This window comes from Vidua chalybeata, chromosome 12 (assembly GCF_026979565.1).
Source record: "Vidua chalybeata isolate OUT-0048 chromosome 12, bVidCha1 merged haplotype, whole genome shotgun sequence".
NCBI lineage: Eukaryota > Metazoa > Chordata > Aves > Passeriformes > Viduidae > Vidua > Vidua chalybeata.
In genome coordinates, this window is record NC_071541.1 from 252,187 (window position 1) to 267,238 (window position 15,052).

The 15,052-nt window shown below is 39.6% G+C and overlaps 1 protein-coding gene across 1 annotated transcript; it reads right to left on the minus strand.

Moving 5' to 3' along the window:
• Positions 1-5,404: 5,404 nt before the first annotated feature.
• On the minus strand, positions 5,405-9,328 carry TRH (thyrotropin releasing hormone). The gene is made up of 3 exons (XM_053953760.1): positions 9,132-9,328; positions 7,922-8,139; positions 5,405-7,058 (listed from the first exon to the last, which is right to left on the minus strand). Exons 2-3 carry the CDS (start codon positions 8,115-8,117, stop codon positions 6,481-6,483), a joined length of 774 nt encoding a protein of 257 aa, XP_053809735.1. The 5' UTR covers positions 8,118-8,139; positions 9,132-9,328; the 3' UTR covers positions 5,405-6,480.
• Between the last annotated feature and the right edge of the window lie 5,724 nt (positions 9,329-15,052).

Genomic DNA, 15,052 nt, shown 5'->3' on the forward strand with positions numbered 1-15,052 from the left:
CCGTGGCGGCCTCGGCCGTGCGTTTCACAGGCGTTTGCTGTAAGGGTTTTTCTCCTGCCTGTGTGCTGTGAGCCCTGTTGACCCGGGCAGTCCATCCTCTCCTGCCGTTCCCAGGTAGTAAGAATCAGGTGTGTAAGGAAAAGTGAGGCTGTACAGAACAGCAAGCTCGCTCTTCAACCCTGTCTCTCTACAGCTTCAGTAACTGCTCTTTTTCAAAAATAAAGTGTTAAAGGCTAATTAAAGTGATAAATAGAACAATTGAAGTCTGGTAGCCTCCTGTTGGGATACAAACCATGCAATGAGGACTGCCTGCAGTGAGCTGTGAGGAGGTTGATGGCATGCTGGAGTGTGCACAAGAAATCAAACATTTCACTGTATCTTCAGTTAATTGTGCTCCTTTGCATGTTCTACATTTGACCACAGATATGAGAACACATCTCACCAAATTAATTTTTTTCAAATACTGATAAAACACCGTGTAGTGTCAATCACTCTTGAAAAGAGAAATTTCTTTCAACATTTTTAAAGAAAAATGCCACTTGTTTGCCTTTTTCTGAATGTAAGTGGACTTTATCCCTTCCCGAGAAACGCATTCCCCATGAAGTGACTGCACCTGCTTAATATGATTTGGGTCTTTATGAGGGTATTAGACTTACTGGGAATATCTCAGAGACAATTAGAGAACTGATACTACAGAGTTGTGCCAGATGCAGTGATATGTTGAATGGTATCAGTTTGCTCCCAAAGGGAATTTTGAGCTTCTATGTCTCTTAAGAAATGCTGAGCATGATCTAGTTTTGTGCTGGTGTAAACAAGAAGACTTTGGCTGCTGTTATTTGGTCAGGCTCATCACACTTCCCCATACAGAGGCTGTCCGCAAAGTGAAAACATCCAGATCAGTGTAAAGCAATTCAGTTTACAGTGCTTCAAAAATTAATTTGTTTTCATCCAGCTAGTTGCAGTAGGAAGAGGTATTTGGGGACAAATTAAACCTTACTGCAATTCTACAGAGTCTCTTGGGGACTGCATTTGTATCAGTAATGGCTCACAGGGAATCAGTGCAAACAAGCAGTAGTGCGGAAGGACTCTCTCCAGCAGTAAAGTCAGACCTGTACTGCCCCATCCTGCTGCTGGGATATAAAAGCTCAGCTGACAAACCCCCATATTTGTTAGGTAACTCCTCCTCTGCTGCAGTCAAGTCACTTTGCAAACAGTAAGAAAGTAAGTGGTAAAATATGCTTGTGTGATAACCCTTTACTGTGAATTTTAGGACCTGGTCTGTTGCTAAATTGGTAATTGCTACTGATGTCCAAGAGGAGACGTTTTAGTGGGCTGAATTTCGGAATATGGCTGAGAAGGGGGGCCCAGTTGGCCCCGCAGCCATGGCACAGCTCAAGAAGAAATATGTTCCAGTTGGGGTCATCTGTGTTCTTCGACTTCTTGTAATACCTTCAGTACCATTTGGAATGTTTAATAAAGGTATCTGACCTCAGCACAGGAGAGGTAAATGCAAATTATGCCTGTCTACTTCTCAGGGTATTCAAGTGGAATGTTTTTCACAAACATAGTGAAAAAAATGTTTAAAGTACCTGAAATTTAACAGCATTGAGTTCAATATAGACCCTCTAAACAGAGTGTAAGCAGAGTGAAAAATCAGACTGTTCTTGGGAAAATCAGAATGTTCTTTGTAAATATTCCCTAAACAAAATGGTCACTTAATTTAATGTTGTTTTCTAAATTTGCCTAAATTCAATTTCAAAATTTAATGGTAGATTTTTTAAAAATTCATTTCAAATTTCCTAACATTGAAATGGGTAGCACAAAACTCATCTGATGACATTAATGATCTTTGATTTTAATTTATCAGAGAAGATGTTTTTGTTTGTTTGTTTAGGTGGATCTAGCATAAAATTTCCTGTATTTTTCATTTTGTTCAGAGAACTAAACTTGTTGCTGTTCATTTTACCAAAGCTCATATATTCAATATACTCAAGTTGCTTATACTAAACATTTTGATACATAACAAATCTGTTTAATTAGTCTGTGTAGACAGGATAGAAGCTACATTTCCATGCCAAATCCATGATTTTTACTGTGTTTGCAATCTCATCAATCCAAACTGACAGCCTCATGGTTTGTGAGAGCGGCAGCTGACTACTTGTTGAGACCTGTTTATCTGATTTGTTGATTAACTGCTTTGGTACCTGCAAGCCAGTCATCATCTCAAGTTTGTTTGGTCCCTTAACACTGCTGAATAATCTGTGGCGTTGGTCCTGAGTGCCATGGAGTAGCAGCACTTACATAAAGTAGGTGAATTATAAAGAGGAGAGAGGGGAGGATTCAGAATTCCTTTGCATTTACATTTAATTTAATGGTTTAACTGTAAGAGCCATACACTGAGATGCCTGGATTCCATTCAGGGCTCATTTCAAATGTCAAGTACACCACATTTGGATGCTGTCTCTTCTAGCCTCTCATCTTCTCTTTTGTCTACAGACTTGTGCAGCAACCAATGTCCTTCTAGAAGACAGCATGTCTAAAAGCAATAAATAGAATACCCCCACCAGTTGGTATTTGACAGGGAATGATTTATGATTTTTGTAGGGTTGTTGTTGCTCTCTTTTTCAATACCACTTGCTTCTTCAAAGAGATTGCTTTTTGTCTTGACTGTTTTGGCTCAGAAAACCCTTCAAAAATTCTTACTATATTTTTCATTTGTCTTGACTTTTCTCTTCTTCCTCTTGTTTTTTTTTCACAAAGCTTCTTCAGTCACCCCACACAGTACCAGCTTCAAAATCAAGAGGGAATTCAAGGTGGAAACATATGATTCTCTGTGAAAATTACTTTAAATCAGCAATCATATTTCAGGCAGACTCTTCAGATCACTTCCCTTAGTTTTCTGAGTCATAATCTAACATTTTTCCCTATACTAATCAGTCTATGCTGCATCATATTAATTACCTCCATTATAGAGAGAGGATGGCAGTGAACTAGCTATGGCATGTTGGATCCTCGTTTACCTGCATTCCATTTTGTAGGAGTATTTGTGCAATCTATGAAGTCCAGATTTCCCCTCTTTCCAATGCATATGAACAGGAAGAAAGTGAGGAAACGTTAGCTATAAGTGAGAAAGGTGTTACTTCAGTCAACCCTTCTGTGACATACTGCTGTCTTGTCTGGATCACTGGCTGTCAGTTCAAACCACAGTGTCTGAAATAAGTTCAAGAGCTGATTTCACCTTTTGTCTAGGATCATTCCATTGTATTGGTATCTGACATGCCCCATCTCTATCAGAAACAGGTATCCTGCTCTAGCATACCAATACAGTTTATGATCTAGTAACTCTCCTTCAACCAGTGCTCCTTCCATCTCGTGGAAGCAGACAAGGTGAATTGGCTGGTGCCTGACAAATGTCCTCTCCTTGGTTTCCTTCTTAGTACTTTTAAGCTGTATTGGTTTCATCAAGGAAACAAAGCACAAATGTCTTCACACAGGTCTAAAATTAGTCTTAAGGCAGGTACGTTAGCTCATTTTTCTCAAGGAGTTTCCCATCTGGTTTTATTGAAGGTCTCTGTGTCCAGCCTTTCCTCATTACCCTGCAGGGGTGTTCATGCTGTTCTTGGCAGAAGGGGAAGAGAGGCTTCTGCATTCCAATGCTGATAGTCCACATACCCATTTCTTAGAATCAAAAGGATTTCCCTATCTTCGTTTTGTGTGTCATGTCTCTGTACAATCAGACCTCACACAGTCTCATCCCTCTTGCATTCTCCCCTTGACTTCTTTCAATCATATTTTTTACTTATAACGACGTCCTGACCTGACCAATGCTTTAAAGTTGCAGCTGACCCGTTAATGTTAACTGAGTGAGTTACCAGGGAAGTAGTGGTGATGATGCTGTTTTCAAACTTTCTTCAACTAATGAGCCATTATAAGTAGTAATAAAGGTGTTTGTTGGGGCCACATGTCCCTCGGAAACACTCAGCCCATGCTAATTACAGTGGCTCAGCAAAGAGGTCAAGGCTCATAAGTGTGTGGGAGGGGGCATTGAACAGTAATGGTGAGAGGTGTTGAAAATAGTGGCAGGGAATGTTAATTATACAGCTGGTTCACCTGAACTTTCTCCACCATTAAAAGCAAAACTCATTTTGAAGACACTTGCAAAATCTGTGCTTTATGAATCAAGCTCCCTTATGTCTCAGTAACTGCTAATAATACCCAGATATATAAAACTGCAGTGGAATCAACAAAGAACTCATCTGTGCAAGGTGGGTTTAGTCTCAATTAAGAAATAAGACTTTGTGTGACTCTGCTGCCACATTAGAGCCATTGCACAGCTTTGCTCTGTGGATTTAATTCAGATTCTGCAGATTTTGCTATTGACTTCCATGACCTTTGGATCAAGTCTGCTTCTGGTTTGTTCTCATTCCTGAAGAGCCCCAGCCAGACAGATAGTGCACTTCCTCAGGGACCAGTGTAACTGTAAGCCCTGGTTTTGCAGTTGTTACAGTGTGAGTGACAGATCAAAGCTAGTTACTTGCGGATGTTTGCATGGCTATTAAATTCTCTTAAGTTCTAATAAAAAGTGACAGTGAGGGGAAGGTATACAATAAAAATAAGATGATGAGAGAGAGATGTGCAATTAACTAATTCTTGTGTAATAACTAAACAGTATATATGTATCTGAGTTGTTCATATTGCTAAGATATTGCACTATATTTACTATTCAAAGAAGCATAGCATTATAGGATAAAAGCTGGCTATTTTCTGCTTAGTTTCTTAGCCAAACCCCAGAGCCAAAAAGCTTTAAAGGTGTAGATAAATCTGACAAATACTTAACTTTGAACCTGTGCTTGTGTGTGCTTCATAGTCACAAAAGTGTGAATTCCCCTGTGGCGGTCAATGCTCTGAGAATGATGTCTGTGGGAGAAAGAGTGTACTTGCCTGTTAGTATGTCTGCAACACTGCAGAATACAGGTTAAGTGTTGATCAGCCTGTGAGCATCTAACTTCAGTGAAACTTGTGAGATGATTATTTTTCTTCAGGGCAGCTAAACTGATTTCTGCAAAGCTGATTTCTATAACTGAGGAAGAATTCCAAGTCAGTTAATGTGTCTCGATAATATTAGGGATGAATGTTGATGGAAAGTATACTCATTTGTTCATAAAAAATAACATTGTAGCAAAATATTGGTGTGCTATAACCTCTTCAAATGTGCAAGAATTTATATAAGTAACCCAGTGTGCTCAGTAAATGTATATAAATTGCAAAAATCAGTAAATCTATTGTTTAGACTCACAAACAGGAAATCAGCTTCTCATCAAGTTCCCTGTGAAGTGGGTGACATGACTGATGTGAGTTTAGCCCAGATGCATAATTATGTATGTCATACAGGTGGAAGATTTTAAGGGAGTCTATCATCCTTCCACTTCAGTAATGAAATAGTTTTAAGTACAAGCATGTGCTGACCACCAGCATGCAAGGAGATTGTACATAGAAAAATACCCTTTGATGTTATTTTATTTAGCTTGAGTTGGTTGTATGTTTTTCACAGTATTGCAGTGTGTTTGCACAACCAATAAGGACACCAGAGCTGACTATTCTTGTTTATTGAATAATTCATATCAAATAAACACTTTTGGAAGTCTGACCACAGAAAGTAAAAGCATTCCTTTGAGAGAAATCAGAAATCCTCACTGGAAGGGAAGGATCTCTTGCTTTATTATTAAATGTCTGAGGAGAAGGCATGATTTCAAGTGGCATGACTGAAGTGTGGACACACCAGGGTGGGAGTTCTTGTGTGGGCTGTACACAGTCAGAGGGGACACAATGTGTGCTTGAGATGTTCAGGGATGCATTAACCGTTTGCACTCTGTAGCCTCTTAGGTGAGGCAGGTTTTCCTATGCCAGTTCCAAGACAAACTATGAAGTCACTCATTTATTTTGTTCCAGTTGAAACTGTTCCTGTCTCTCTATAGTGCTTACTGTCTGGACAGATTGTAGTGTACAAGGTCTCAGGTGTCCAGGATGTTATCATTTAGAACTGAAAACCTGCTCTATTTAATTTTGAAACAATTGGCATATGTTCTTTTTTCTTCTTCGCTATTTACTGATTTCACTGATGTGAGAGGAAACCATATCATTATTCTACTTTAGAAGCGTCAGAACAGAAATTTAAGAGCCTGTTTTAGTCATTTAGGAACACATAGTTGGATTATTTGGGGGTCTGGGCTCGTAAGAAAATAAGCACTCTTCCTAAAGTGGGGGAATTTAAGATTCTCAGTATTTGCCTGTTCCATTCAGATGGGTCCTTTAGTTCCTTTGCTTTAAGTGTGTGACAAAGCCATTAACTTGGATGGGAACATTAACACACTGAAAGGCAGGTGCAGAGGTCAGCAGCGGGAAGCCAAAAAGGAGCTAACGGAATGTTTTGGTGATCTGGCAGTTTACTTCACCAAATGCAAGTGCTACACAATTCTTTTCTCATTCCTCTGCTTCACTTTCCCATGCTGCTCTCTTCCCTGGGTGCTGACGCTTTTCTTCTACCCTGTCTCTGCTAAGGTCTTCTACTAAATCAAGCAACAAGCTGCCTTTATGACAAGTGAATGACCGCTGAAAGTTGCAGGGACCTGTGTCATCTGAGCTGTCAAAATTCCAGTGCCTTTTTCCAGGATGCTGGCGTTTCTCACCGTATACGTCTACCTCATAATTCCAGCCTCTTTTGCTAGGATGCTGGTGCTTGAACATTGGATATCTTCTGCCTGGATATTCTCTTTTGGATAACTCGTTCATGTAGGTTAGCTGTGCCCTAGGGCTGTAAACAAACTGATCCAACAGTGACTTTCTGCCGGGAGGCTGTTGCCTTTTCAGCTCCAGATAGACATCAAGGTCATCTTCCATCTCCCTTTTTCCTGGATGCTGCCTCTTCTGAGTGTCTCCATAAGATGTCTGTTCCTTAACATCTCTTTTTCCAGGATGCTGTCTCTTCTCCAGGTTGCTTAGGTACTTTCTCCCAGGGTGTTGTCTTTTGGAAAGCCGTTGTAGCAGAGCGGCATTCGATTCTGTCCAAGGAAAAGAAAAAGGTTAATAAAACCCCATAATCCTCCCTAAGGAAGTTGTATTAGGAATTTGTGGAGCAGGATCTTAATCTGTTGCTTTTTGAAAGCCAACTCAGTATTTCTAGCTACCAGTCATAACACTGTTAGTATCTCTTACTCATTATTAGGCTCTTTTTAATATTTCACCACTTGGATCAGCACAACCAATTCTCAGCATTGATGTGAAGAGGGAGGATGACTATTCCTGTGGGCACTTGGGGCCAGCTCGCCTTCCACTCTGGAAGGGCCCAGTGCTCCTGTTTGCTGGCAGGCACCTCTGTGTTGTTTCTTGCAATCCCTGAGTCTGATCTTCCACTGCTGTGACTACTGGTAGCAGAGCATCTACAAGGTGGGAGGTGCAGACACTGGAGCAGCCTCTAGCATTCCCAGCTGTGGAAAAAGCCCACCTCTGTTGGGAGGTAGGAGCCAGTGGATGGAGGCAGTAGGTGGATGGCAGCACCCCCACCTCAAATTTACATTACGTACAGGGTCCACAGTTGCAGAATGTCCTTCATGGGTCCTCTTAAAGCTTCCCTAGGGAAGTACCTGGTGAACAAGCAGGTTTTCTGTGACAGGCTTCTACCTTTTTATTATGCAGCAGCTGCTTAGTGATAGTGCAGCCTTTCCTGAGCAAAGAGATCTTAGAGAAGAAAGCATCTGTGAAGAAGTGTCTGTCAGTGTGTTGCTGGCAGCCCTCTTATCCTTCCCCTCCCCTTAGTTCCAGTACTAAGTACGAACATTAAGACCTGGAAATCATACCTTGGATCTAATGATCTCAGTCAAGTGCTGTGCCATCACCAAATGGGTGTCCCCAGTGAGATAGATACCTTTATTAATCTCTTCTTCCTTTTCAGCTTTCTTGAGGACAGACTGAAGAATGAGGCTTTCAGATCTCTGAAGGATGTCATCCAGGGGACGTTTTCCCATGTTCTCACTCTCCTCTGGAAGGAGATGTCCCCCGTTGAAGCAAACACCACACGAGGTCAAGCAGAGGAGTAGCAGTGGCAGCTGGATGGATGGCATTGTGGGACAGGGGTTCCTGCAACTTCCATTGGACAGAGAACAACAGGGGAGGAGGGTGGAGCAAGCAAACCTAGCAATAACATCAATATTTCCAGACGCTGAAAAACAAATATGGCATTGAAGTTTCTTACGGTCTTTCCTCATTTCTGTTACTAACCTCTCCATTTGTTTTTTTGTTCTTCAAAGCATCTAAGTCCTTCATAATTAAAACCAGGTAGTTGCTAATTTTTCTGGCAGAATAAATATGGTATGAACTTCCTGAGGCACAGGTGATTCTGGAAAACAGTGATTTTACTCTGCCTTCTGCCAAGAGGAAAACATAATTTCCCCCTTGAACTCTGTATGCACAAGGTATAGACATCTATACCTGCTATCTCCATCAGGCAATTCCCTTTGCTAAGAGTTAATTTTAAAATGACACTGAGATTAGCAGTACTTCCATTCCACCTTTAGTTAAAGGTGGAATAAATAATCCACTAGTTTTTTGCTATCTTTTTCTATACATTTAAAGTAGCCAGGTGCCTGGGTATTTGTCAGGCTAAGAAGACAGCTATGCTCTGTGTGGCAGGGAGATTTCTTGCATGGAAAGAAATGAGGGAAGTACCTTATATTTTTTTCAGAGACATAATCATAATTGTATCCTCTATTACCTCTTGTCCAGATACCAAGTGTTTTCCTATTTCTTCTAGCTAGCACTGAATTCCTAACATGCTTAATGATTTTACAGTAAGCAGAGTTCCTTCAGTAGAATGGAATACATCTTTAATACTACTATAGCAGTAATTTAGCTTAATTATATCTTCAGAACGTAAAAGAAATGCACAATTTTATGAAGTTCCACAAATTTCCCAAATAGAAAATTAGTTCATTACCTTTTTTATTGGCAGGTTTTTATCAGTTCTAATGAAATCCTTGAGTAACAATCCTAAGAACATCACATAGGCAATTTGACTTAGAGCTATCTTTAGACAGAAAGGTAGAATCTGCTAAAAAGGAAATTATTTGATAAATTACCTGATTTGCAGTTTCAGATTTTTGCTTGATGCATCTGCCAAGTCCTTTAAAGCTGTTTGTGCACCTGAGCTTCAGTTGCCCTTTTGCTGCAGGCACACGGAGTGTCCAACAGAAGCGTTGCTGTGTGCTCTCTGCACGGCTCACGTCTCTGTACTTATAGTGTACTGCCTCTGAACCCTTTATGCAATCAGCTCTCAGGTAATTTAGGGGATATGAGGTGTTCTTTTTTTTTTTTTTTTTTTTTTTTTTTAACTGCTCTCAGAGAGCCGCATTTTGCATGCATTTTAAGATTCACACAGTTATCTGCTGGCCTCCGTATATCCATAAACTGTTATTTTCCCATTCTCTAAAGAGATTATGTTGAACTTTATGTGACTCAGCATAAAGAAAATGAGGTTTTCTTTGCTTAACAAAACTAAGCTTGTTTGTCCTCTATTAAGCAAGTGCTTTGGAGTAAAAGCAGGATATAGGTAATTAATTAGGGTAGGGAAGAAAGACAATGGCAAAAATATAATGGATTACATTTAAATAAATGTATACTGTTGGGTTCTTTTTCTGAATGACACTATACAGTTTCTGTCTCACAGTTCCATATTTTTTTGGCATAGGTTTCTACAAAAAGTATCTTAGAATATGAGGTGCATAGTATTAAATATTAAAATATGTTTATGTTGCTGCTATGTGCTTCAAAAAGCATTATATGATTGTAACTGGAAATAAGACTGTCTTTAACCTGTCTGTCTACTTAAGATACTGCTTCACACAATACTGCTTATACAGGGAGCACAACTGCTTGGCATTTCCTAGGTGCAGTAACTCCATAAGGTCTCTCAGGTATGACACCTGAGTTTAAACAGTTACTGTATTGCCCTATAAATGAAAGTGAGCATTGATGAAATAGGAAACTACCTGGTTTCATCCTCCTTAAAATCTGCTTCTTGACACTTTTGAGCTTACTTTTAGAGAACGTGTGTGAAGTACTGTGTTATAATTACATCTCCATGCAAAGCTCCTCGGCAGGTGCAAAATTATATTCACAGTACAATGCCTAGGACATCCAGTCTGGGCAGCTTTGCCTCTTTACTCAGAATTATTTTATTTTGGACTCGTTTAGTAGAATTTTAATGCTTTGTTTCAAGGAAGAAACTTAAAAATCAGCACCTCAAAGAGTCAGGGTTTTTAATGAAAAATGTCCATTTTCTATTTCTCAGTTGGAAAACTGTCTGATTTTAATATGATATCCTTCCTTTTAGAGTTCTGTTTTGCATTTTTCTAGCTACATTTTTTTCAGTTTCATTTTCCCTACAGGTGATTTTTCTATTTAAAAGATTTCTGGAGGTTTGTTTTATAAGTGTAAATGTTCTTTCCTCCCCCTCACTGTACAATTACTCATGGCACTGAGATGAATTAATGGGTAGGAGGGAGAGTTTGTTTTCTCAAATTCCAGAGTGTCCCAAGCTATACTTTTTTGTCTTGTCACAAATGCACTGACACCCCAGACTTGCCCAGAGCTTGTGTCAACACAGGGTTTGGCTCCCAGTCCACATCTAAGTCTGTGGTAGGTTCTAAAATTGCACAGAGATGTTGAACTACCACATTTCACACCTAAATACAGCATTTCAGCATCACTGTGATCCTCAATCCTTTGTCTAACTGCTGTATTTTATCACAGGTGCATCAAGTCCCTTGATCTTTTGTATCAGCTCTGTTGAGGAAGTTCCTGAATTTTCTTTTAAACATTCTCAAGGGCACGCCAGTTTCTCAAGGGGCTTCTACATGAGGAAACTGGGAGGCAGACAACTCCTCCAAAACCAAAGTTAGACCCATACATGTGATCTGTGAGGACTGAGGTCTGTGTTGCTCCCCTCTCCAGCTTGCATGTTGTGTGTGTTGCTGTCACTCGCCACGCATCACCAGGATCCTGGTGCCTCCACTTGTGCTGAGCACTTGTCCAGCTCAGTGTTGGTGTTCATAGCAACACAGCTTTTGCATTGGGGCTGTCACTGGGCATGGAGTTGGTCCCTAAAAAGATCTCAAAGGGGAATAATGAGAAAATCTGCTGCTAACCCTAGTCTCATCTCTGTTTTAAAGAATATAGACACTCGTGTTTTGTGCAGTTAGTCAGCCATGACATCATGAAGTCAGGCAGAAAGTTCTCTTTGGCAGAGTTTCATATTTCTACATCTTACTTTGACTGCCTTGCTCTTGTCACTGTTGGAGATAAGTAACTGAAGTACATTGCTCATTTTTAGTATGGTCATCCCTCCAGGAATCCTGAAATATAGAAGTTGTTATGGGAACTGCTTTTCTTTACCTATAGGAATAAAAAACTACTCGTTTGGAATTAATGCCTCGTTGCATTTGTTGCCAATTTCACTAGTAGATGCTGAATTTTAAGTGGTTTGCCCTTTGTCTAAGATCTGTAGTTTTAGAGTTAGGAAGTGAGACCAGAATCTGTTCACTTTGCATTCCTTTATTGAAAAGAGATTTGGTTTCTGGTAGAACTCCACAAGACACACATTTTCTCATTTAAAAGGTTACCTACATGGCATTACTTCTGTGTGCAAGAATGAGAGAAATACTTCCACTGACTACTTAAGGCATTCCATTAATTTTCATTAACTGTACACTGTCACTAGGACTGTAGTTTCAATCTTCTCATCTCTTTAAATAACTTTATCCTCTTGGATATTTCCTGAAATGTATTTCTTGCAATGACTGCAAATCTAACCTGTTCTATCTGAACTTCCTCTTGTTAACAGTGCTGTAAATTAGGAATGACTTGTTTGCTAACAGAAATAAGAGTCAAATCAGCTCTTTTGTTTTCTCTGGAAAATGTAAAAGCACAATTTGTTTATATTACTCCTTCCAGTTTGTTCCTTGATTGAACTACTTAGGCAGAAAATTAGGGAGATGGATTTCAGTAACAGGTGGACAACTCTCTCTTTCCATGTGATCTTCTTAACATGATCCTTCCTGCATAAGAACAGGTAAATGGTTTGCCCTGGAGGAGAATGTATTGTATTTTTGTGAGAGGTATAATTCCAGCTTTTCTCCATTTTGATTTTAATGATATCAGAGTGCTAGAGTGTGTACAGCCACAATGATCTTTAGATGGTTTATTATTAGACCCATAATATAGTTTTACAAGAGAGACAAGCCTTCAGGAATACAAACCTTTCTTAGGCTGAGGAAATGCATTCATATCTGAAAGTTTCTCTCTCCTCTTAGAACTAAAAAAGGACTTGTGATCTCCCAGAACTGTCAGCTTTTCATGGCAATAGATGTCACTACAATAGAAGATATTATACCTAATCTACAAACCTTGTATTAAATATTAACCATTACTGGAGGCAGGGTTCCAAACAACTTCTATCTGCTAGTCCCCAGAATTCATTTGCTAAGTAAACGGACCTAGACTGTACTGAGTGGGTGTAATAACACGTGAAGGAAGTTTGAAATGCAGCCTACTGTGGTCACCCCAGTATTAGCAAAAGTGATCCCTCTGTGTAGACATACCCAGCTAGGGGGGCTTCACTGTGGGCAGCAGATCAGCTTATCATAGCCTAGCTGGTTTTGCTGCAAGTCATCACAAAACCAAAACTCTTGAGGAATAATAAGTACAGCTTTCCTATTCATTTTCATTAGCTGTGAATATAAAATCTAGGAAGGGAAAAGAAGGGAACTCGTCTATCATGCTCTCTTTCTTCCAGCACTGAGCCCCCACCACAGTACTTCTCTTATTGCGTAGTGCAAGACTCTGTAGTAGTAAAAACTTGTTTGTGATGTGAGCTCTGAGGCCTTTTGGGGGGACCTTTAATTAGAGCCAGGTGAAGGAATTGGCCTGGAGAATCTGGTGAAATTATTAGAAGCTCTTCTGGCTGATGTTGGATGGCACTTGAAGCATGACCTGAACATGGTTAAAGACATGTAAAGGATTCCTTTTGAAGGCTGCGTAACCTACAATTGACACCTCCTTCTCAAAAAATACAGAAATGGCAAAACCTTCTGCTCTGACTGTAAGGCCCAGACTTTCATAGTTTTGCAAACAAAAGTGTTGAAGCCTAATTTTTTGAATTCATTGAAACTAATAGAAAACCCTTTGAGGAAACTTAATATATGGAGAGATTAGGCCTTCTGTTTTAAATGAGTAGGATGAGTATTGAAGGAGATTGAGAACATTCATTTCTTTGTGAGGAAGCCCTTAATAGAATTACTGAGTAAATTCCACATGGAACACATACTCAGCTCCCCTCATCAATTTCAATCCAATCCAAAAAGGGAACTATTATATTAGAAGGAAAGGGCAGTACCCCACATATCATTAAAACTGTTGCCAAAAGGTGTATAAATAACATGTTGCTTGTCTTGGCTAAATAGTTTTATTGTTCCATGAGGAAGCAAACTCAAAGCATTATGAATTAATGCCACATATTGGTTTACTGACAGATTTTTCAATATTAAACAGCATATTATGCAGCCAAAACTTGACAGGCTTAATTGTATGCTTAAGAGTCAGACTAACTCACAGTTTATTCTTTCTGGGATGGTGGCAGTTTGGAATTAAAGATCTCAATAGATTCATTGTAGTGATTCTTTATTTTGTAATTATCTCTACAATGTTTATGCAGGATAATTTCTATAGTTTTCTAGTCAAGTGAACCCTGTGATTTGGGAAGAAAATTGCCATCGTCAGAAAGAATATTTCTGTGCCCTGATTTTTGTTTCAGGCACGGTGCAGGATCTTTCAAAACAAATAATGCCACTAAATGAAACAAGCATGGCTCAATGCCTTCAAGCACGAAAAAAAAAAAACTTCCAGCTGCCCAGCCTGTTGTTTTTTCACAGCTGCTGATGACAAGACTCAAGATCTTGTTTACTTCCAACAGTCATCAGATGAAGCAAATTTACAGCTCAGTTCACCTTGCCAAAATACTATGTTTGAACTGGGGCAAGTTTCATCATATAGCAAGAATAGGTTTGGGAAAATTTGTTTTGGAATGATAGAAAACATTCAGCTCACTTTTCAGAAGCAAGTCTAATTCACACTTTCAGGTAAATTGCAAAGTCAGTTGGATGGTTGTAGATAGAAGATCACTACTTCCATAGAAATTAAAGTGACATGGTGATGTGTTTGCTCTGTGCCTGTCCCTTACACTCACTGCTAAGACATACTAATTGTGACAGAGAAGCCATAATTTGGTGGGAAGAGGCAGAAATTTGTGAGGTAGAGTTGCTAAGAGATTTAGTGTTTGGCACCAAGTGTTTCAAAGTGCTGGTTTGGATTTTGAAGTCCACAATCCTCAGCTTGCAGCCAGGAGTCCTGTCCAGTTCACTAGGAGCAATCAGCACAGAGCATATTTGGATAGTCTGGTTCAGTTATCAGGTACAAGGCTCTAAAGTTCCTGAAGGCTTGACACACATGGTGCATGGCCAGTGACTGGGAATCGGAGAGCACAAGTAAGAAGAGGATGTAAAAGCATAATAAAAAGTTCCAGAACTTTGTCCAGTGTGCCTCACTCTAGAACATCATCCTCTCAAAATTTAGATATTTCTATAGCAGCTTTTAAAATTAAAGAAGTGTATATCTTATTGTTGCTTTTGGCTGTTGTAAAAAGACAGCTGTTCATTTGTACAAATTATCGTTAAAGTGACCTCAAGCCTGACTTTAAGGATGCAGCACAAATGTGATTTACCCTTAACTTGTCTATGTTGATCTGCTAAGAATGAGAAATGGGCCTGTGGCAGGACCACCTCAGCAAGGCAGATGTGTTTGTGCCTACCTATACACAACACCTAAGAACAGCTCTTCTACTGGAGGAGCATCCTGAAGTCAGATGTAGAGAGGAATTTTGAACAGGAATCTGGTTTAACTAACAAAGTTAACTTCTGGTACCAGTCATGTCAGCTGATCTGGTTGA